Genomic DNA, 24,858 nt, shown 5'->3' with positions numbered 1-24,858 from the left:
CTTCTTTTTCGTAACCATAACTGCAATATCAATGTCACGAGCATCATAGAGGCTATGCTATCAAACCCGCAGGCGACCGCAGCAGTTATATATAGAACACTGTGTCAGCCTAGGCCTTTAACTCCCACGTACGTTAATACCGGGGTGCGTCAGAATATGAATAGGAGGACATATTCTACCTTCTACCAGGGCCACAGATTGATTTTTCACTAGATTTTCTCTGTACTGCCTCAGTGAAAATGTCTACATAATAATAACTGCGGCCCTGGTAGAGGGTAGATATATTCCATCCGTCTATCTCTCGTGCCTTGCAATGGTTATCAAGTTTATCTATCAGTACTTTAAACTAACGGATCAAAGTTTTGTTTAAAGGGGTGGGGACGGTGGGGATGGAATGGAGGGAGCAGTTGGGGGGGGGGCAAGAATAAAAAAGTATTGGGGAAAAAAAACAAATTTTCTGTTGTGCCGTTCTCGGCTTGTCTTTGCAATTGCATCTTTATCAGTGGTTACATTTATTACAATAGCTGCTCCCAATCCCTGCTACTAATGAATGAAAATCTAATTTAACAAAAAGGCACGCTGTAGGATTTTAATATTTAAGATGTAGGGCCCCTATCCCTCTTGTCATTAAGCCTTCCATTAATAAATGGCTATGGGTCCGTCAGTTGGAAGTTATTCAAAATCTCCGTTTATTTAAAAGAGACTAGATTAAGAGAAATGTTGACATGGAAGTGCAGTGGTCAAGACACTCTGTGGCGTCAAATATTGGTGCGTAATTTATCAAATCTCAAGTCAATTTTAGACTAACAATGTACGTTACTTAAATGATACCCCTTTTAATAACGGCGTAGGTCTAATCAGTAAACTCGCTGACAGTTATGTAAGAAGAGATATTAGAATTGAACACGGGTAAGAAATGAGATTGCATGGACATAAGACTTCAGTGATCATTTTAGATGAATCGAAACTCTTTGCAGGCGGAAAAAATATCCTTTTAAATAAAAGGTTTATACTTTGAACAGTAAGACCCAACAATGCCTACATTAATTGTAGCTGTTTAAATTTCAGATTGATAATTAGACCCAACGCGAACGTGCTTGGGCGATTTTGCTACCATGCCAGACTTTTACTTTTCAAACATTAATTTCATCAATATCATATGAAAGAAGAACATCGTTACAGATATCCGTTTCGAACGATGCCTGTGGACAGCAAATCATGAGTTTGCATGCATGTTTGCTTTGCCTTGTTTGCTCAGGTCATTCGATTTTTGTTTTGATCTAGAATAAAAAACAATAAATATTGCAAATGTATTTAGACTAAGAGAATTGTTTTTGGTTTGTATTTGGTTTACTTACAATTAAAATTTAAATGATTATGCATTTCTCCAGTGGCATTGTTAAGATATGCTGCAGTGTAGGCTATTGCGATAGATGTGCCTGTAGCGCATCCTTCATTGCGCCAATAACCGGAAGTATACGATAGCCGCCATGTTGACGGGTGAGGACACTGCATTTCAATAATTCTCTCGCATACACAGCGTAGTTATTGATAAGCGGTTATCTTCCAATTTATTACAGTTATATGTGACGCGATAGTTGGATAATATATATATTATAGATTGTTTTGATTTATAAATACGTTCAGTTCTCTCTCTCTCTCTCTCTCTCTCTCTCTCTCTCTCTCTCTCTCTCTCTCTCTCTCTCTCTCTCTCTCTCTCTCTCTCTCTCTCTCTCTCTCTCTCTCTCTCATAGACACACACACACACACACACACACACACACACACACACACACACGTACTATTTTTAGTGGTTATAACATTGACTTCATAGGAAAGTTTATATAGTTACCTACACAAGTAAATGTCATAATAAAAATAGGAATGTTTTTGCTGGATCAATTCAGTGATTTTCCCGTTGAAATACAATCTGCATGGTACTTCATTTTGATGACTTTTTTTTCAGTATTACTGGAGAATAGCAGTGCGAAATTTTCCTAATAATCAAACAGACTCAAGAAATATTGCAATCATGTCATAGTTATGTTGCATTTACCCAGTAAACTATAACAGACATTCAAGCACCCAACAATGGCAAATGAAAAGATCACCCTACCAGACGCTCTCCAGAATGTGGATGTTTTGGATGAGCTCCCACTGCCTGATCAGCAGCCACACATAGAAGCTGCCCCCATTCCCATTCACTACAGAGCCAATCTTGACACTAACTTTGAAGACAGAAGTGCATTTGTTACTGGGGTAGCAAAATACATCGAGGAGGCAACTGTTCATGCAAATCTGGTGAGTTATTGTAATTGAGTGGTGGGGTGGTTCAAATTTGACCCACCCTTGAAACTAAAATTGCGTGTTAGATGATTTTATTCTCCTAAAACATTCTGAGTTATCATATTTCATAACTACTAGGTTAAAGTAGTGAAAACCATGAATGCTGAAATGCGTGGTGAATTGCATGTGTATTCTCTATAATAAATAATATAAAATAAAAATATAAAAAATATTAAAATAATGCTGAATTTTTAACAGGTAACTTGATTGTTCCTTATTGGTAATGTTCAAAGTCTATTGTGCCATATAAAGTAGTACTTGGTGACAGTTTCACACATACTGGGAGTGATAAAATATGATAAAATGGATAGCTCTGTCCCCGTCACCATTAATAGTGCAATCAGAGTTCTGATTAATCATCCACAAATTGGTGTCAGAAGGATGAGAGAAGTTCAGAGTTTTAGTCTTTTCGGTCACTGATAAAAAAGTACACTGCATAGATCATAAATGTCAACACCATAGCTCTTTTGCTAAGTGTGAACAATGTGGAAATCTCAAAGAAGATTTTAGCACTGATGATCTTCAGAAAGTTACGGTTTCTCTTATTTCACTTTTGACACGAGGAATCCTTTCTTTCTTGTTGCAAAAACTTTCTTTTCACTGCCTGCCTGGTGATTACATATTTTTGAGGAATTTTTCATCAAGTGAGGGCATTGATTCTCTTCTGATTTAACTTTAAGCATCTTCCCATGAGTTTCCTTGTCTTCTGTAATTCTGGATCAATGTTCAGCTGCGTGAAGGAATGCCTATCTCACTGCTTTTGAAAACTCGTCTGAAGGTTTTTGTTTTTTAATCTTTTTTGCATCCCCATTTACTGATAAAGATTTTGGCTTTTTTTTTCTTTTTTTTTTTTTTTGTTTTCACCGTACAATTTCCTGAAGTCCATGTACTAGTACTGTGCCATTACATAGAGAGCATTCCCTCCAAAATATCTTTTTACTCCTCCACCAATATCTTGGTACTGCATTGAAAAAACTCCTTTTCTTCATAAAATTTGTATCTGAAATACTGAAGGAAAATTATGAAAATTGTATTTGACCCATTTCAGAATAATAGAGAATTTGCAGGGTCTTCATTCTGTGACCAAAGCAGCACTCCATGTAGGGTGACTCTCTATCGCAATAGCCAGGCTATAAGTTGTCAAACTCTCAAACTGGTCGTCCGGACACAGGAAAATGTACCGCTTAATGTGAGATAGGCTAAGTCTTGAGTGAGAATAGGCCTGGTCTATTCTTGGTTTAAGTTACTCATAATTTAAGTTAGTCCTATGTAAACAGACCCAAGAATAATAGTAAACCTGTACCACTATCTGCAATTTGAACTTGCTCACAGTTGAGTTCATCTGTCTGGTACTTACCCTCTACCAGGGCTGCAGATTAATTGATGGCTCTTTTCTCCAACTCAGTGCAGGAGGGTGCCATCAGTTAACCAGAGACATATCTGTGAATATCTTGTGAAAAAATCAATCTGTGGCCCTGGTAGAGGGTATCTGGTACTTACCACTTAACTGTCATTGTAACAATACATAGTTTGATTGAGGGACTGCCACTGATATCGATAAAGAGATAATTGTCCTCAACCAATTATAGTTAGTTGATGAATGCACGTAGACATGCTGTATTTAATCATAAGATACAGTATAAACTTACAACTGGGTTGTCAAACATATTTGATATTATTCAGATAAGGATTAAATTAAACATTGTCAGTTAACGTGCATAGTGGATATGAATTATGTCGTTAAAATGTGTACTTATCATATTAAAGTGAAAAGTTCACCAGGGATCCATTAGTGGGAAACATAACAATGGTTTACATGTATTTGAAACCGATAAAAAAACTGGTATGACTAAGAAGGTATCAGGAGCCCCTTTAACAAACCACAGACTGGACCAGGTTAACAGGTTTTCTGTTTAAGTCTGTAAAGACCTTTTTGTGAACAAATTGCAGAAGAATTGGAGAGAGTGAGAGAGAGAAAATGACAACAAATTTACCTTTCTCAGCCCCCCCCCCCAATCGTCTTAACTAGTTTTATTAATGAATAAAGAGCTCTGATATATATTTTAACTAAATGGGTTACTAGTAGATGAGTGTTTTGGCCTAGATTTGGAATGTTTATATGTGAGCAGTAGAACTCAGGAAAAAGGGGTAACTGTTATGCTGTGGGAGGGGTATCAATATAAAGTAGAGTACATTGTATTCTTATCAGATTGCCATGTGCCGTGATAGGATTCCCTGTCATGTGACCATTATAATTCCTCTGTGATAATAGTGGAGAAAGTTTCGGACAGGAAAGTATTTCAGGGGACTGGCGTGGGAAATTGCTATGTTGGTTAAATAAGGAAATTTTGTTGATGATGTTTGTTTGGACGAGTATGAAGTATCTTGCAGAAAAAATAATTTTTGTCCTGATGAAAGCATGATGGAATGACTTATATTATGAAAGAGCCGTTTGTATTTGCACGATATTCTAAGTCAGTAGGTTTCAAGGGGGCTGAAGAGTTTGTGCTAATCACATGGTATGTGTTTTGGTTGAAAACTCCCCAAATTCTCATCTTATTTTGAACAAACCATGGGTTTACTGCATAAAGATTGCCTGGCATAAATATCATACTTTTATAAACTACAGAATACAATGAGTTGGATGGCACATTCTATTTAAAAGGAAATTGGGTGAAGATAGAGTGAGAGCTCAGATCATTTCACATGAACTCTGTATTGTATAGTGACAAGGAGAAGACTGTGGTTTTATATCGGTTCTGTAGCATGTAATTTGGCCTGCTTTGATGAACACAAGATGCTCATAAAGATGATATCTTACTGGGTTTGTAAATTATATATGGACTGTAATATTTGTAGGAATTCCAAAGTGAATGTGAATATATTAAGACCTAAGTTTGAGTTTATGAAAATTCAATAATAAGGTCCAACACTGTGCACTAACCTTATTTTGTAAGGTAGGTATTTTTCTAGAAAAAAGCTCATCTTTATGATCCCCCTCATATGTTCTATATTCTCTGTTAGTTCTATTAAAAATATAATTTTGGTATATTGCCTTTAAGTATGCACCCCTACCACCTCCCCCTCCCCCCAAAACTTGTCAGTACAACCCTTAGCTCATTTATATGGCAGATTGTTTTGAAGTAGTTGGGAACAGTAGGACTGAAATATTAGGTGTACCAGGTTGTTTTTAGCCCAGAAATTTCCTACCGAATTGGAGATAAAAGAAGATCTCAGAGGGGCAAGTTGTGATTGATAGATCAAAGGGGTGATTCATCTTGTCAACCCCTGCTGAATTCAAATGAGAGGCAGTGGAGAGGGACAGAGTTGTGTCTTTTTCTGGTGAGCTGCACCCAGGAAGCTGATTCGTGGAGGCGTTGTCAAAGTGAGAACAAGAGTACCTAGATAAAACTTGATTCAGGAAGTTACAGTGGATTTATACAATTACATTGTGGAATTTTCCCTAATTGGGGCACTGGCAGCTAGAGAAGAGAAATCTTTACAATATTTGTGAAGTTGATGCAGTGAAGGCAGTGTAAGGGGTTGGTCCAGCTGGAACATAAATGAGGAAGTTGAAAGTGGATTGTTACAAGTTCTCTATTGTAATTTTCCTTTCCTAATTAATGTTAAAGCTGCTAGTTAAAGGAAATCGGACCAATTTTGCGGATATGCACATAAAGACAAGTTCCTGAAATAAGGTTAAGAATATGTACCTACAGGCTACTTGTACTAATGAAGAAATTGGTTTTAAGTTATATTTCACATCAACTCATATGAATATCAGTACAATTTGACAGTATAACTAGCTACACAGAGGATTTACATTATGTACTAAGGAGCACCAGAAGTTTTAACTAATACGTCTAAGTGCCAAAGCTTCTGCTGTCAATATATCAACAAAATACATGTATGTAACATGTGGTCACTGAAATACCTTGTCAGTGCAGTTGTCGGAGAAATAGAAAGGAGGAACTTGATTACTGCATGATACTATACGGTGATGTGAAAACAGTCTGTCTTTGTGCATGTATATATTAAGTCACTTAACTGTGGAGAAAATGATTGTTTGGTTCCGAATAAAAAAGTTGATGAAGGGTTACACCCACCTCATTTCCGTTGGAGTACAAGGACTATGAAATACAGACAGAACTTGCTGCAGAAGTGAAGTCAAGATATATAGTACACAGACAGTTGGGAAAAAAGGAATAAAAAAACTTACCGAAGGAAAAAACAAGCATGGATTTGAATGAAGATGGAATGTTGCCTCCACCCCCACAGCTGGACCTAGACCTGGACCTCGACGGGATGCTTCAGGCGCTGTCCATTGGGGGTGCTTCCAGCAGTGGTGGTCTTCCTCCTCCTCCGTCACCCCTAGCACCGTCACCACTAGCACCGTCACCACCTCCTTCTCCTCCTCCTGGTACGACTGCCATAGCCAGTGGTGAACAGGACTGTGAACAAAAGCAGGCTATAAACCACACACCTGATGCCATTAGTATTCCTGGCGCAGTCACAAACATATCCTCTCCACCTACTGATAATGACGAGGTCATAAATGAGAGAGGTCTCCACCAGCACACACAACCAAACAATACTGATGCTGACAGGACCACAACACAGAGCAGCCAGGATGGTGATAAGACTGTTCAAACTGAAGCTGGAGTGGCTATAGATGTCACACCACCTGACCGAGACAGGCCAGATCAGCTGTGGCTGTCGCCCCCTAGTAACCAAGCGCGCCCACCCCCACCATCCCCTCTGTTACCTCCACCCTCGCCACTTCTCCCACCCCCACCCTCACCCCTAGAGGGTGCCAATAGTGACAGTTCGAGGGGTCCCCCTCTACCGGGGCCACAGCCTGGAATTCCAGAGGCAAAAAGTGGACATAACGCAGACATAGAGAGTAGAAACGGTAGGATGGAGAGAGGAAAGGAGGGTGCCGTCGAGGAGACAACGGCATCCGGGGAGGTGGCGGAATACAAAAAGGAGCCAGATTTTGATGAGTTTAAGCTCCTGATGTGGGACGAGTACCAGCCCCGGGTGCAGTCCCAGTCCATGCTCTGTGTATATCACACCAACATGGACACCAAGTTTGTAGACAGGTCGGCCTTCATCACTGGCATGGCCAAATACAATGAGCAAGGCATGCTACAGGCACAGATGGTAAGATGTATGTCAGATACACTCAGCCTAGAATCGTGTGTGGAATGTCAGAAATAATTAATGATTTTTTAAATGGTTTATTTTAAAACTGCAACAGATAGTAGTAATATACGATAAAGGGCTAGAAACTAGGTTCATCTTTATAGTTTTATACTTTATAAAAGGGAAATCTGTTGTTCGCAGTAGATGGTTTTGGCCCACCCCCTTTTTACTGGGGTGGGGGAGAGATGGCTGGGGGTACTGTGTGTGTGTGTGTTTTTTTTTAAAGATACTTTAGTATGTTAAAAAACAAAAAATGCACCAAGGAAAAAGTATATAGCAAAACAAATTGGTTAAATTAAAAAAAGGGTAGTTGTTAATAAACAGGTTTTTTTCAAGGTATGGCTTAGACTATTGTACATAAAAGTATGTTTTTATACATGTATACATTTCTGCATATTTATATAAGTTGGATGGAAGTTTTTTCCCTGTTTTAAATGCTTCCTGTACATATAATCTTACACAGTATGATCTAGGCCAGGAAATACTTGCAGTTATGTGCCAGGCAGGTAGTAAAGTCAGTAATGAATTTCTGTCTCGCCCCTCTTAGCCTAGGGCCAGAATGAATAGCTTCAATAATTTAAAAATGGCTGTGTAGATAAGTTACATATAAATAGGGAAGATACCTGTGTGCTGATAGCTATAACTTCAGAGTTTGATAACACTGAAAAACATCGAGAGATAAGGTTGATTTAACAATAGAGACCATTGTACATAGTCAAAGTCATTGTAGAATTTTTTTATGTACAGACACAGATGTGTCTGTACATATTGCCATCACCTGCGTCTGTCGTCGCCGATGGCGATGGCGATGCCGATGCCGGCGCCGTGCACTTTCCTTGTAAACACGATAAGTGGAGGGCAGTTTTACTTTTTGGCTTTATATTTACAGAGCTGATGAATATTCATAAAACGCAGGTCAAGTTCGAAAATCAGTATGATCGGGCCATTATTGTAGAAGTTATGCTGTTTTTTCACTTTTCAGCATATTTTTCACATTTCCTCAGATTCAATTCTTAGGCATGTTAACAGTCTCATTATTAAACTAATAAGATACATAAAAGTGTTTGTTTGACATTTCCTGCATCTTTACAACATTGTTAGTTGATTTTGTAAAAAAGATGGTAAACTTGTTATCATGTATTGTGTAATAAAGTTTCAAAAATAGAAAAAACTCATATCATTGCAGTTTGTCAGATTCAATCATTCACTATGTTCAGAATCTCAGAATGGAAGAAATTGGACATTTAACACTGCTCTGTTGATATTTTTCCCATCTCATCAATTTTCTTAGTTGATCATATAAAAATGGCAGTAAACTCTTAATTTTGTTTTATGTTAAAAATTGTTAAAAATGGAAAAAAAAACATTTCAGAACAGTGCTGTCTTGTTTACATTTTGGCATTTTCAAGTTGTGACTTTGAAGTTCCATGGGCCTGAAGACCTTTGCTAGTCACATTTTCTGAACATCCATGATACTAATATTTTATTATTAAAAATTGATGGTCATTATGCTGTTAAACATTATGTAATATTGCATCAAAATTTGAAAAAAACCTATTTTGGGCACTGTTCCCATGATGACCATTTAAGAAAAACCATGTCAATTACTGTTCTTAAACAGTACAGTAAATATATATAGATGTGTCTGTACATATTGACATCACCTGTGTCTGTCGTCGCCGTCATCGCTGTCGCCGTGCACTTTCATTGTAAGCACGATAAGTGGAAGGCAGTTTTACTTTTGGGCTTTATATTTACAGAGCTGATGAATATTCATAAAACACAGGTCAAGTTCAAAAATCAGCATGATCGGGCCTTTATTGTAGAAGTTATGCTTTTTTTTTCACTTTTCAGCATATATGCAACACTGTAAACACATTTCAAGAAAAACCGATAGGCTTGTTGTCATGAAACTCACAGGAGTAATTGATCTTACTAAAACGCAAGTCAAGTTCGAAATCGGCATGCAGCCTGAGTTGGAAAAGCAGTCTAATTGGCTTCTTTTTCTGGAAGTTATACATGTTCAAAGTGTGAACTTGAACTCCCATGGGCCTGAAGCCTTATGCTTGTTACACATTTTACTTACATTGGTATTACCTGTTGAGCATAATTAAAATTTGATGTTAAATTTGCAGTTTAACATAATGTACTTTTGCATCAGAATTGACATTAGCCTATTTTGTGCATAGATATTTCCTGCTTTTTGTCTGTACATTTGACAGCTTTGCTGCCTTGTTTTTACTAGACTAGTACTGTTTTTATCCTCAAACTGAACATTTTCTGCCCTTTTTTAGGGGGGAGGGGGAGGGGGTCTGAGGGTGGGGGGGGTGGAGAGGGCAGGATGGGGTAGTATTGAAGTCGACTTCTCTGTCTTAATCATTGGATATATTTATTAGTGAAAATCATTGGATATATTTATTAGTGAAAATCATTGGATATATTGATTAGTGAAAATGTGTCGTAAAGGTGGGGATAATAAGTGCAAAAAAGGACTGAAGAAACAGCATTTGGTTTTCTTAATGGGTATATTTAAAAGTCTTCTTCACATGACTCGGTCAGTTAAATGGACTTGATGGCACACATTACATTTATTTAATTTGAATTATTACTAGTATGCTTATCTTATCTAGCTATATTCACTACTTTAATGGAATGAGAACATTTTCAAGTAGTTTTAATGAAAGGGTGCTCTCTGAGTAGAGGTACAGTCATTTACCTTTAAAGGTCGCATTCTCAACAGATGATCCTTAGATCTACTGGTTGACGGATCAAATATGACCCTACATGAAAGCAAGATGGCTTATTGCCTTTATGTTCTCCGTCTCCACACATCATCATGCCTTCAGTACAGGGGCCTAACAGATAAACCTCGAAGCCGAAATTTAGTCCGTGTGGAGGCGAGGAGACCATTAAAAGATTAAGCGGTCTTGCTTTCGTGTAGGGTCTGCTATTTTTGATTCATGGACCAGTAGATCCAAGGATTATCTATTCTGAATGCAACCATAGTTTGAACTATTAGTTTTCAATTATATATTGAAAAACTGCTTTTTTACTGAGATAAATATAGAAAAATAATTTTAAAAAATGTTTTTGTGAGAAATAGAAAAATTTAATTCACATGTTGGGAAAAGGGGTAAAAATTGACCTAGTAAACATGTTGTGTAATATGGCCAGGCTGGCCCTTGCAAACTGTACCAGTAAATTATGTAGCAGCGTAGAATTATATATTTAAAAAAAAATGATCCACATGAAATGTCAGTTTTTCTCCAGTTTATTACAATATTTGTCCTAGCTCATCTTATCTTTTAATACTCAGTCTGTGAGAAATAAGTACTAGTAAATTGTTTTTTAATCACAAATAAAGTCTCTCTTGGAGACCAAAATAGGGCTGAAATTTGACAGGTGCAAAGCACTACCACAAGGTTAAATGGTTTGGGATGAATTATTTTGAAAATAAATGCTTTGGTGGCTTCGCTAAGTGGAAATATTTTAGAACCACAAGAGCTGTACTGTAATAGTGGGTGGACGGCTAGCATGAAACACTGATGTTGATTTATAGGAGATATTAGCCAGTCTAGTCTGTGTTGCCTGTACTTATACATTATTAGTCAATGCACAAACACACACAAACACACACATTGTAAAACGAAAAAAAATTCAACCTGGCAAATAAGCCATAAAATGATATCTGATGATGGCAGTTTGTCCTTATCTTTGAATTTGTTGACAATGTACTTCATTTAACTATTTGGCAGTACAGTTTATGTCTACCTTGTAAATAAAATGTTTTGAATGTGGTTATCTGTGCGGATGTAAACCATCACTGGATGATAAACCCATCAACAGTGGATTTATAAATCATATTTAAGCTGTAATTGATACATTTTATGTATCACATATCCTGGTTCTGTTGTCTTAACTAGCATCAACAGAGTGGTCATATAATGTGCTGTTAGTGAAATGGGTGACAGATTCTATTATATGATAAGGATGGAGACCTTTTTGGTGTTATTGATCATTGACCTTTAAATTTATATTCTACGTATACACTTATTACACACACTGTGTGCTATGTCAGCTGTGGATGATCCAGGACCCAGATAGTGCCTATATTAGGTCCTATATATTATATCCCAGGTTTTATGTCAGATAATGATAACAGTTATTAAATATAGCATGTGCAGTAACAGCAAGAACAATAGCTTGTAGCATGTATTTTGTTTGAATTGATTTCGGTCCTGCGTACCTTAAAATGTCAGCCAAATTTGGTTTAAGGGTTATATTTTTTATCCCTGCAAATATTTTTTGAACTATTTAATCTTGCCATGGGTCCAATTTATGTAAAAGATGGACATTAAAGGGGGTCTTGATGATTTAGATACTTTAAGAAACTCTTCAAAGAAATCTAATTTAATTTTGCAAATTTTCTCATTGATACCAGGGCATACCTGACAAAAATATGTGGAAAAATTAAGGTCAATTGAATTTGATAGGTTTTTGAGATCAGTTTTGGGGAAAAACAACATTTTTCATTCCTGATATTTGAATCTTAATGCATACATGTATTATTGGATACATGATTGCAAGTCAGTTGCTATGTTATCTAAAGGTGGTAAAGGTCACTTTTGCATAAAAACAATGGACTGACAACAACACATTTTAATATGTTTTATTGACAAGACCCCTTTAAAGTTTTTCTTTTTAATTCCAGAATGAACTGTTGGAAGAAGGCCATGAATATGCAGTTACTCTGTACACCTGGAGATGTTGCTCAAGGGCTCTGCCTCAGGTAATGTGTGGGCATGTTGGTTGATGTCTGTCTGTTGATGTTGTCACAGTGGCTTTGCTTGTATGGTTGTGAGTTTGCCAAGTGTGTGTGTGTGTGTGTGTGTGTGTGTGTGTGTGTGTGTGTGTGTGTGTGTGTGTGAGAGAGAGAGAGAGAGAGAGAGAGAAGAGAGAGAGAGAGAAGAGAGAGAGAGAGAGAGCATTCAATTTTGCATAACTAAGCAGAATTTGTGCATGTTTGCATGACAGAATGTGTGCATGCATACAAATGTTTATACATGTATATGTTAATCATGCTATGTCCATTTGGTTAAAGATACATACAAAAAAAAAACTGTTGGAATATAGAACTATTTGAGCACATATTTCTCCTGATAACTTTCTAGATGTCCTGAAAATAACAATACCCCCCTCATATTTAACACTGTTTTATGATATTATTTCTGTATATTATTAAACAAAACATATATATTATTTAACATATTTTTTCAGGTCAAGTCCAATGACCAACCAAACAGAGTTGAGATCTATGAGAAGACAGTGGAGGTTTTGGGCCCACAGGTGGCCAAGTTGATGGACTTTATGTACTTCCAGGTAATGTGATATGATTGAAACCCCATTGCCCAGAAAACTATTGCTCATAATTTGATACAGTGCAACAGTAACTTTATAGCAGTATTTATATGTTATGAACACTGTGTATACTAACATTTTTTGATTGTGAAAAATAAAGAAAAGGACACTGGGTAATGTATTATTATGTATTACAACTGTAAAAATGACTTCAGATCATTGCTTTTTTTCCTGATACAGACATTTTGTGCCATTTCAAAACTTGAGTTTCAATGACTCCTTTATGGAATTTTCTTTCTAGAAAAAAGCAATTGAGCGTTTCTGTGGTGAAGTAAAGCGCCTTTGTCACAAAGAAAAAAGGAATGATTTTGTATCAGAGGCATACCTACTTACTCTGGGGAAGTTTATCAACATGTTTGCTGTGCTGGACGAACTAAAGAATATGAAGTCTGGAGTGAGAAATGACTACGCTGCTTATAGAAGGTAAGTCAGGGGTGAGGACTAAGTATAGTGCCTACAAAAATGAAGCCTGGATTAAATGACATAGGTGACTACAAATCACTCTGAAAACATTACCGTTATATGTTGATTTCATTTTTTAAACATACGGGTAATTGCCTCAGTGACTGTTGTTTGTCAAAAATATCTTTTCTCCAGATCTGCGCAGTTTCTAAAAGTAATGGCTGAACCTGAAGCTTTGCAAGAATCCCAGAACCTGGCTTTTTTCCTGGCCACACAGAACAAGATACGAGATACACTGAAGGAGACACTGCAGGGTATCCCCAACTTTGAGGAGCTGCTGGCTGACGTGGTCAACATTTGCATGGAAATGTATGAGAATAAACAGTACCTGCTGCCCAGCGAGAAACACATGCTGGTTAAGGTGAGGATATTGGGGATGAGATTTTTTCAATTGTTGGCCAGTTTTCCACTTTTTTGGAGCCAAAGATATCATTGGCCTAGGTGCCCCCCCTGGACCCCACATTATATTTCCCAACTTCTTCACTAAATGGCAGTTTCGTCCCTGGAAAATACAGCATGAGGATTTCCTTGTTTAGGAGATTTTTTAGTCCAACGTCAAATCATGAATCAGTTTGTATCTGATATATTTGAATATCATGACAGTTTAGTCATATAAATATATTTTATAGAAGCATATCTGTTTGTTGTCTATGTGTTTCACTCATAATGTGACATAAGAGTTTTTTTTTCAAGTGGCATTTTGTTTGACAAAATATATGCCTTTCTTTATAAAAAGACAGTCTTAGTGCAGTCATTATATTTAACTTATCATGTATTATTAAGGTAATGGGGTGTGGCCTGTTTCTAATGGACAGCAAAGAGGTCAGCATATACAAGCTGGACAACAGGAAAAGAATCAACCTACAAAAGATTGACAGAATATTAAAGGTATGGAGCAAGTGAAAATTCTCTCTTGACATTTTGAATTCTTTTAAAGGATGAATTTGCATTTAAACAATTGTACATAAGGAAATGTTTTATGCAGTACATTCTTTCAAAGGAGTTCTTGAGTGGAAGTCTCAGGTAATATGTACTACTGCAGTTCTATGCGATCTTGTTGTTTTATGTCACCAAAGCAATTTCTGTTGAATTATCTTTCTATCTTGTTTTATCATATTTAGCAACTAGAAATGGTCCCTCTGTTTGGAGACATGCAGATTGCTCCGTTCAGTTACATTAAGCAGAGCCCGACCTTTGACGCAACCAAGTGGCCTATGGCAATGTCCAGTGCGGTCAGCTCTCAGTCCAACCTACTGGGGAGTCTAGAGGCTATCAGAGATGACCATGTCAGATATATCAGTCAGCTGGCCAAACATAGCAACGAGGTGTGTGTGTGTGTGTGTGTGTGTGTGTGTGTGTGTGTGTGTGTGTGTGTGTGTGTGTGTGTGTGTGTGTGTGTGTGTGTGTAACTAGTATTATGCATAGTTAAATGTTCTTCTAAGTTCATATCATAATAGTATCTCATTGATCGCACAATCATTGCAATTGACACTTGCATCTGATATACACCCTAATCTTCCTCTTTATTCTACCTATTAGGGAAATTGTATTCTTCTTCATTAAAGTGGTCTAGAAGAAATGGCTACTATACTACAATATTTCAAGACTAATATTATTTATTATGGCATACCCCCCCTTCACTTCCATCCACACCCCCTTCATACAATCTTGTTCTACCTATGTCCTCAGATCACCACCACTCAGAGAGAGAACCCCAGAACAGACAGAGAGAACAAAGAACTATGTGAGCTGGCACTGAGAGGACTGCAGCTACTCTCAGGATGGACTGTACAAGTCATGGAGCTGGTAATAAATGATAGGCTTTTCATGTTATTTTATCTCATATGTTATAAACAGAAGCCTCACTGTAAGATAATGTTTCAAATTTTTATAAAAGAATACTTTGTATTGACATAGAGCAGTCGGCTCTATACTGTTTATTTATAATTACAATAAAATGTAAAAACATTAATTTTGTAACATGGTGATGACTTAATACTTGGTATATATTTTTCAGATTAGGTACTACTATCATTGATATAACTAATGATTTTTTTTTTTGACAAAGTGAAGTGCCATAGGTGAACATAATTATTTAAGCAGTTGCTCTGATATGAAGCATGTGCTTTGATATGAGTAAAGGTTACAATATCAGTTGTAAAATAGTGTTTGCTAGAAATGTATCAAGTGATTGTAAAATATTTCCTTGACAACACTCTTACAGCTTGATATATTGCTCTCAACTTTTGTACAGTCTCGTCAGTTTGCAAAAGATAGTCAAGTTAAATATAGTTAAGTATTATTATTTTACAAGCACTTTCATGTAAATTTCTCATTTTTGTATCAAGTATGACAAGGGAAATTGAGTTGAATCTGTATGTCACAGCAGGCAAAATGGATCCCCAAAGCCGGGATTTCATTTAATGTGGGAGGACATCCATTATGTGAATTCCTGCGTTGTTTGTTGTTAACTTGTGAAATATTTATAGTATTCCTGGAAACTTCTCCACCCGGTAGACCAGCGCACCAACCCGCATGTTCCACAGGACGCGGAGGAGTACGAGAGGGTAAGAAAAGGAGGGGGCCAATATCGCTCACCCCTCCCTGAGCCCACTGTAGTATGATGCTTGCTACCTACATGTTGTACACTTGTACATGTGAAGATCTCCCACTTGGTGGATGAGGTGCAGACTCTGGGAATTATTTTTGAGAAATTGATGAATATTCTACAAGTTCTTAAAAAACATACAGTGGTTATTGGAGTAGGTGTATTTTATCTAAAATTTGCCCCTCGTGTTTGCTGTCAAAGCACATTTTAACAATTCCAAAATATTTAGTTTGATAATTTTTGTGGTCCAACTTCCAGCCAATGGGGAGATCTTCACCATGTTCAGAGTGTAACTCAATGTGTAGTCATGGCAGCAGTTATAGCTGTTCATCACCCACAAACTTATTTGTACTGTATTTTTATATTGCTTTTGTTATTCATTTCTTTGTAGTACTCCTGGAAGCTTCTCCACCCCACAGATCATCATCAAAACCCTTACTGCCCCACAGATGCGGAAGATTATGAGAGGGTCAGTCTGCGTGAGGGGGTGTGGTCAGTTGTGTGGTGTGAAGGGTTTAAACTGACCCTGAACTACAGATTGCATGAGTGACCACTTCTTCATTTTGCCAATTTTTACATCTTATAATCTCCATATGTGTCTGCTATGCTTATTGGACCTGTGACTATCTGATTCAGTGATGGTTGTTTGGAACTAGTCACAAATGCTCATAGACCCATCTAAATAGCCCTTTCCCTTCACATTTGTAATAGGTGGCATAATCTTGAAACCAATGCTGCTGTTTTCTAATTCCTCATTCTAATTCCTATGTACATCACATATGGAGATTTGGAAATGAAGAAGGTGGCATGCATCTGGCCTGTTAAGCCTAGGTCCCAACCGAACGTACAAGCTGTTACGTGTGGTCTACAGCCCAAAAAATGGGGAAAACGTGAGAGTTCGTGCGTGAGGAGCACTTCCATCGTGCGACTTTTGAAGGATGCAAACAGCACTTACAAACTTTTCGTCATGATCAACAGCTGCTTGATTCCTTCCCTGCGATCTAGCTACGTCCTAGCCGGATGCAAGGAACCTAAAAAAACGTGCGTCCAAAACGTAGTTGGGACCTAGGCTTTACAGATGTAGCTCAGGGAAGTTTAACTGGGAGGTTGATTTAAAAATCAGGTGCAGGGATATTGTAACTGGACCATTGAGGTCAGGATATGGATGTGAAGTATTTGTGATCTTCAGACCAATTTAGTTTCAGTTCAGTTTCAATTCTTTCAATTCCAATCTAACCAAAAGTAGCAAACATACAATGGGTTAACCAAATTTTTGTTTAACAACAATTGTTTTAAATGACATAACAATTACAAATATTTAGAATTTGGTCTGTTTTGGTTGGTTAAAAAAGTGAGCTCCACGTTATTGTTAAGTGAATTATAACTAGATTTAACAATTTGAAACATTAAAAAAATGGGTCAATGGCATGGTTTTGAAGGTAGGAGGGAAGTAAGATTTTCCCTGCATCTGAAAGTAAACCCTGTTTACAAGATGTGAAATAATGATGGTGAAAGTACCATTAATAACATAGATTGTGCTGAATTCAGAAAGCTACAGCATGGCAATGAAACTATAGAATCTTAGTGACTCTGTGACCAAAAATAGACATATATATCTATCTGACTACTGCTCTAGGCTCTGTGTAACTCATTGGCTTTAATGTGAACATTCAGTCATTGGATTACTGCTGTGCTATGCTGTTCTAAACAAAATAGAAAAGGGAATTGGGTGGGGTTGATTGAATCATGATCAAGTTCACAGTCTTGTAAATGGCTTCAGGGCTTTAGTGCATGAATTACCCAGAGGTGTTGGTGAGGCATGCTGTAGTAGTGCTTTAGTACCCAATTCTTATGTGAATTATCCCACTGGATGAGCCTATAGCAAGCTTATGAGATATCTTCTCATTAGGTGCGTACTAAATAAAGCACTGCTCGCGAGTCTGGTATACACCATAGCATGCTGACCAATAGCAAGGCATACAATCGTGTATATTGGACTAGGGGTTAGCAGTGCATTATTTGTCTTACATGCATACAAAGGGAAATTGTACATGTTTCCTAGGTCAAAAGCCCTAATTTAGAATAGAATATGCTGATATCATAGGCTGGTATCAGCCCCTCTATATGATAATATGTACTTATAGATAATCTTGACTTACAGTAAAGAAAAATGATACTATGTAATTCTGTCTTCGTAAGGAATGTTGCAGTTGGGAGCATATTCTCAAAATTTTGACTGCCAGCATGCATTAGATAAGGGAGAAGACAAGAGACATATCATCTTTACTGAGATAATGCATGTATATGGTGTTTATAAGATGACAACATCTCTGGACATTTCAGGCATTTTGTGTGTGTTTCTGTATTGATTGAGGGTTGGTGCATGTTCCCAGCATTATTAGCCTTCACATATTTTTACCTGATTTTGTAAGGAATGTGCTAGATAATTGATCTTAACAACTTTATATATGAAAACCTATTCTGCCTTGGTTACGAATTATGTGAAAAATTCCTGCATTTTCACCTGTGTAAGTTTGCTGCACTGTAATTGAAGTAGAAAAATTATATTTTTATGAGTGCCATGTTCAACTTCTACTTGCTAGTTCTTTACATATGGGATTTGGTAGATAGAGTAAAATGATATCTGATTATAAGTCACTTGTAATATAAGTTAACAGTAATGTTGAATATTTCAAAACATCATCAGGAAAGTGATAAAAAGAAACAATGTGATATCATTTCCAAAGATATTTAGGTCATCTCTGTAAGAAATGCTCATTTTCATAGACACTTCTCATTTGCATGATGTTGTACTTACACTGTTGGTTTATGCATGCTGGGATGGTGCATGTTTTGGTTGCATGTTTTGGTTGCATGAGTTCATCCCTTATATTCCTTGGTCCTAACTCGATTTCAGTGTTTTCATTTTTCAGTTTCCTTTCTCAGCATAATTTATTGATTTTCTTGTTTCAGAGATTTGTTGCTATATTTTTTCATCTGCAGTATAAATTGAATATCAGTTTATAAGATGAATACCTTTATTGTTGTTACTTATAATCTCTTAAATTTGATTAATTTCGTTCATTTGTAATCATTTGTTTGAAGTTTCCAAGCTTTCTAATTTGTATGTTAACTTTTTGTTTGATAGATTATAATTTTGGTTTTTAAACATTTAGCATCATAGCATGCAAAGCAATATTTATTGTTTAAAACCTCTGCATTTGTTGTAAATAGGCAACGAGGTACAACTACAACTCCGATGAAAAATTTGCCCTGATTGAGGTGATAGGAATGATCAAGGGGCTGCAGGTGCTCATGGGAAGGATGGAGTCTGTATTTAACGAAGCAATAAGGCGGAATATCTATGCAGAACTTCAAGACTTTGTGCAGATAGGGTTACGGGATCTCCTAAGAAAGTCCATCAAAAACAAAAAGGAGGTGATCAGGACGTGAGTGAAGTCAGATTGAAAAAGATTCTAATTGGTCCTTTGATGACATATGAGACAATAATATCTATATTTTGAGAAAAGATGAAATCCTGCTTGAAGGATGTTTTTGAATCATTGATATTGAATGATTTACTGTGAAGGTGCTAATTTATATTAAAAACTGGAGTTTGATTTAGTTTGTGTTGGTCAAGTAATCTTCAGGATTCAAGTGTTATGTGCTTATTTTTAATTTTTTAGTAAGCTTTTATTTACTGTTATTAAACTTGTAAGTTATAAATGATAGTGTTACCCAAGATTCAAGATTGTCACAAATTTCCTATTCTAGAATTCTGATGTCTGTGAGAGAGACATCTGCTGATTGGCTGAGAGGAGTAGAACCCAAAGAGGACCCTGCATTGGCCGGCAAGAAGGACCCTGATGGAGGGTTTGCTATTAAAGTGCCCAGGAGGAATGTGGGGCCATCTAGTACACAGGTAAGTCTTCCAAGCACACGCAGTAAATCAAATAGTGTCAGGTGTCTTGTAGATGAAATGCAGCAATATTGATGGTTACTCATAGCTTTCCAAAATTCAAAAGTCCACTCTGTGTGGGTCTTGGCAAGCTGTTGGTTAAATGATGTAAATGGGCAAAGCTGTTGCTAAGGCTTTAGGTAGATTCATTAGAAGACATTTAGGCTTGAATTGTTTTGTGTGTTATATTGACTTGTTTCTGTAAATATATAACCTATTTCTTATTCTTAAGTGGAGTCTTTCTAGATATGCATCAGATTCATTTGAACAAATTGAACAAACCATTGATTGTGATTATTATGAAAATTTATCCTTCAAAATTTTCATTTTCAGTTGTACATGGTACGCACTATGTTGGAATCTCTGATTGCTGATAAGAGTGGAGCTAAGAAGTCACTTAGGAAAGACATTGAGCCCAAGGATCTGGCAGCCATTGATGCCTTTCACAAGACATCGTTCTTCTGGAGCTATTTGCTGAATTTTAGTGGTAATTTTAAGATTTGTGTAGATAATTAGTTTCATTGAATCAGAAAAAGCATGCTCTTTAAAGAATGTTCTGTGAAGAATGTTTTAGGATACGTTTTTGCAGTGGAAGATAGATGTGATGGTTTTGGAACTGATGTTGCCATTGATATTGTATTCACTTTTGTAAATTTTCCAATGTTATTAGGAATTTTAATGAGTCAATTTAAGTCTTAAGGAAGACCGTCAAAAGTTTTTAAAGGCCTTGGCACCATTTTGCGTGATTTGCTGTAGAAGTTAGGATATTCAAATTTTAATTGTGAACTCGAGCTTATTTCAAGGTCTCTTTTTCTCTGTCAGATACCCTTATGCAGTGCTGTGACCTATCTCAGCTGTGGTACAGAGAGTTTTTCCTGGAGATGACCATGGGCAAGAAAATCCAGGTAAAACTTAATAATTACACATACGTAAACTGCTAAATCTGAAAAGTGTGTGCTTCTTACTCTTGCCTACTTTTAATCAAACTTGGAGCTTTCTTTCTTTTCTATTCAGAATGGTTTTTTATGCTCGTAGTATTCTGGCCTTTTTTTATCTGAAAGCATGTGACTTTTTATTTTTCTCTTGTCATGTTATTATTTTATATTTATATTTATCTTTTTTGTCTGTAAAAGCTTACTAGACAGGTGCACTCTGCTTAACTTCGTTATTTATATTACAAAATTGAGCTCATTCAAATCTATAGCCTTGCAAATATGTCTTCTTCCTTTACTTCCCATTTTCCTGCACATGCTTCGCAACTGCTTGCATTTCTAGTGTTCTCAAAATCACCAGCACACTGCCGACTGCAAAAATATCATGCAGATGCAGAGGAGAGTACAGGTACAAGGCAGAGGGATAGAATAATGGATAGATTTAGAGATATATCCCATCCAAACCCATTTCACATGTCTATAGCTTTTAGATTTAGTGTTTTGAATCTTTTAATTAATGTCATTTGGTTATAAGGCAAACCAATAGAGGTGTTTCAGTAGGTCAGCAGTTTGTACAGGGTACCATTTCTGTTACTGTTTAGTTATAGTGGGAAAGTATTACACTATTGTCACAAAGAGTAGCAGCATGGATGCTGTATATTTTAGAGATCATATTCTTGTGCATGGCTGTAGAAGGATTAAAGGTAGGAGACATTTACATTCTAGGCAGTAGGGTATATTTTATGGTTATGTATTTAGGAAAATATTTTTGGCTAAATTACTGGACCTTTTGACATACACAAGACAAGAAGCATGTAGGCAAAAGGTAATCCTGATAAAAGTAAAAGTGCTATGATAATTGTAGTATAGATTTTAGTTTAGCTTTGGTTATAGCGAAATATATAGTCAGATGAAATATCATAGAGATCCTAGTAAGAAATTTAGTGTAGCAAAACCTTGTTGCATTTTCACATATGTTATTATGCTGATTTTTTTCTTACGTTTTTTTTTCTTTTTTCACAAGAAAAAACTTTTAACTGTTTTCCTTGCATTATGACCAGAAAGATTGTTTTTATTTACAAGTACTTATCTTTGATCATATTAATGAAATTCTTGAATGGGGTTGCAGCACATGGTGTGGGTTTTCTTCTCAGTCTGCTAAGAGGATATCTGAAGCAAAATAATCTGCTTTGATCAAAGTCAGTAGAATGTTCTCTAGTTTTGTGATGCAGTATATCAAATTGAATCACAAGACAGTCATCATGTACAACCATGTACAAATTACACGTTTTATTGCACCATGCATTATATTAATTCCTATGAAACCATTTATAATATTACAATATTTTTAATCTTATTATTTTGAATTAAATTTAAAATTAAAGTTATGATCCCACTGTTTAGTGTAATTTATGGAAGTGATTTTTTGTTTCCAGTTCCCCATAGAGATGTCTATGCCCTGGATCCTTACTGATCACATTCTGGAGACCAAAGAACCTTCCATGATGGAGTAAGAAAACAAAGTCTTGTTTACTTATTTATAAAAATACTATTGGTAAAGCACAGATATAATGCTTGTCAATGCTTTCTATTTCTCACTGGATATGCATAGTGTGTGGAAATGATTATAGTTTTAGAGTTACCAAAAAAAAAAAAAAAAAAAAAATATATATATATATATATATATCTGTCTGCTTCTTATTCCTTGTTAGTTTGGCAAGCTAACTAAATATGAATATTGAAAGTCAGTTTTCATTGTTGGGTTTCATTGATTTGCGGGCAGGAGGTGGATACAGTTTTTGCTCCACTTTTCTGGCTGGTGTTTTCCTGATTAATCACAATGAAATGAGACATATCAAATGGTTCAATCACACTTGTTCACATTTATTTATTTATTTATTGTGTTTTTATTGACATTTTCAGATACATTCTCTACCCATTAGACCTGTACAATGACAGTGCCCACTATGCTTTGACCAACTTCAAGAAACAGTTCCTGTATGACGAGGTGGAGGCAGAGGTCAACCTGTGTTTTGACCAGTTTGTTTACAAGCTCAGTGACCAGATCTATGCTTACTTCAAACACCTGGCTGGCAGGTAAACTTTGTAACCAAATTTCACAAGAAGTAAAAGTGTTAAGTCATTCAGTGCTTTCAGCCAGAATTTAGCATATATATACTTACTCTCTGTGTCAAATAATTTACTCAATATTTGTATTACCATTATTATGTTCAGGGTCTTTCCCCTTAAGAATTATTTTAAAATATTCTCAATATATATTTATGGCAAGTTAAGTAATATTTGACCTTGGCCCGAGACAATTATCAAACTGAAGAAATTTCTAAAAAAGGCTGGAAAATAGCATTGACCATAAGATAAAACATGTTATATAGGGTATGTGCATTGAATTTTTAATCTGTCTGATGTTTACTCTTCCACATGATAAGCCCAGATTGCAAATTTGTTCTTCAGTATTATGTTGGACAAGAGATTTAGAGCAGAATGCTTCAGCAATTCCATGAAGATTGCCTATCCACCAGCCAACAGATATGTCACACTAATGAAACAAAGACATGTGCAGGTAAATAGTCAAGAAGTGTGGATTTGTGATTCACAGTCAAGTCCCAGATATTCTTATTGACAGGTTTGACAGTGTCATCTTCAGGATTTATTTAGAGGGGTCACCGCTGTCATTGTTGCAAGTATCTAGGATAATGCCATGAAATGAGTTTCAGAGTTGAACATTTTTTTTCTTTGTTGGAATGATTCACGGCTATTTTGTAAATATACAGTTTATCACAGCATACTACTCAAAAACCATTTCCATTTAAATCAAGATTATCGATCAGGCTATCTCTCATTCTTATGTAATAAGGAAATGTTCATTGATTTTTTTTTATAAGATTAAGTTTTTAATTGGCAATAAAATCAACTATTTTACTGTAGATTTTGGGTCGATCTATCGACCTGAACCGGTTGATCAGTCAAAGGATAGGTGCTGCTCTACAGAAGTCCCTAGACACAGCCATCACCAAGTTTGAGGGCGGGGACATCACTGGCATTGTTGTGAGTAGACTGGAGTATTAAGAACACTGCTCTCTAGGCTCTGGTGGCCTATATGGAAAAATATGGCCTCAATGTTGCAATGAGAAATTTTAGGAAAAAAAGCTGGGTCAATTTTGTTTAAAACTAACAAGAATATGTTTGGATTGTCACAGCTATTTGCAGTTGATTAGTAGTTTGTATATATTTATATATGTATGTATAAAATACTCAGAATTGACCATGGTTTGGATTATATCTAAGTTGATGGGGGTTAAACTTTATTCATATCCAATTCCCAGGAATTAGAGGGACTGATAGAGGTGAACCGCATGACACACAAACTTCTTGCCAAGCACCTGTCACTGAATGATTTTGATGCAATGTTTCGAGAGGCGAACCACAACGTGTCTGCACCCTATGGCAGAATCACCTTGCATGTATTCTGGGAGTTGAACTATGACTTCTTGCCAAATTACTGCTTCAATGCTGCAACAAATCGGTAAGTTTTTCTTTTATTTGCATCTATTTGTTTAAGTAAAAAAAAAAAAAAAAAAAGACCAAAAAAGGAGATTGAAGCAATTTTGATTTTTTAATTAGTTTTATGATGAATATTTTGGTGTTGCAGGTGCTCTTTGAAAATGGAAACTACTTTTCTCAGGCATTTATCTTGAACACTATGTGTCTTTTGAATGAACTTATCTCATGGACCATAATTTAGCTCAGAAGTAATAAATATGTGCACAATATTTGTATATTCCTTAAAAAACTGATTTCTTGATGATGCCAGCAAATGAATTGAGTCAGTTAAACAGCACATACTGCACTAGGATCCCTTACTTAACCCCAGCCACCAATTTCATTTAAATTAAACCTATTTCACATAG

The 24,858-nt window shown here is 36.3% G+C and overlaps 1 protein-coding gene across 12 annotated transcripts in view; it reads left to right on the top strand.

Moving 5' to 3' along the window:
* Window positions 1-1,458: 1,458 nt before the first annotated feature.
* Window positions 1,459-24,858, top strand: part of LOC106158984 (cytoplasmic FMR1-interacting protein) — a 35,956-nt gene continuing 12,556 nt past the window's right edge. For 2 of the 12 annotated variants that reach the window (XM_087008206.1, XM_087008205.1), the window contains exons 1-20: window positions 6,583-7,509; window positions 12,263-12,340; window positions 12,829-12,930; window positions 13,211-13,392; window positions 13,567-13,792; window positions 14,215-14,319; window positions 14,553-14,756; window positions 15,121-15,237; window positions 15,921-15,998; window positions 16,431-16,508; window positions 19,274-19,488; window positions 19,814-19,961; window positions 20,331-20,484; window positions 20,820-20,902; window positions 21,273-21,338; window positions 22,366-22,439; window positions 22,853-23,026; window positions 23,402-23,510; window positions 23,876-23,995; window positions 24,274-24,473. In XM_087008206.1, coding sequence (XP_086864332.1) covers window positions 6,583-7,509; window positions 12,263-12,340; window positions 12,829-12,930; window positions 13,211-13,392; window positions 13,567-13,792; window positions 14,215-14,319; window positions 14,553-14,756; window positions 15,121-15,237; window positions 15,921-15,998; window positions 16,431-16,508; window positions 19,274-19,488; window positions 19,814-19,961; window positions 20,331-20,484; window positions 20,820-20,902; window positions 21,273-21,338; window positions 22,366-22,439; window positions 22,853-23,026; window positions 23,402-23,510; window positions 23,876-23,995; window positions 24,274-24,473 — 3,440 coding nt within the window. Of the gene's footprint in view, window positions 1,501-1,966; window positions 2,302-6,582; window positions 7,510-12,262; window positions 12,341-12,828; window positions 12,931-13,210; window positions 13,393-13,566; window positions 13,793-14,214; window positions 14,320-14,552; window positions 14,757-15,120; window positions 15,238-15,920; window positions 15,999-16,430; window positions 16,509-19,273; window positions 19,489-19,813; window positions 19,962-20,330; window positions 20,485-20,819; window positions 20,903-21,272; window positions 21,339-22,365; window positions 22,440-22,852; window positions 23,027-23,401; window positions 23,511-23,875; window positions 23,996-24,273; window positions 24,474-24,858 lie in introns of those variants that run through there. The other 10 variants (XM_087008210.1, XM_087008207.1, XM_087008211.1 and 7 more) reach the window with 9 other exon arrangements.

Source organism: Lingula anatina, chromosome 3, assembly GCF_051362555.1.
Source record: "Lingula anatina isolate TDL-2025a chromosome 3, LinAna3.0, whole genome shotgun sequence".
In the NCBI taxonomy this organism is placed as follows: domain Eukaryota; kingdom Metazoa; phylum Brachiopoda; class Lingulata; order Lingulida; family Lingulidae; genus Lingula; species Lingula anatina.
The sequence above is the reverse complement of the archived record's forward strand: the minus strand, read 5'-3'. Positions and strand labels throughout refer to the sequence as shown.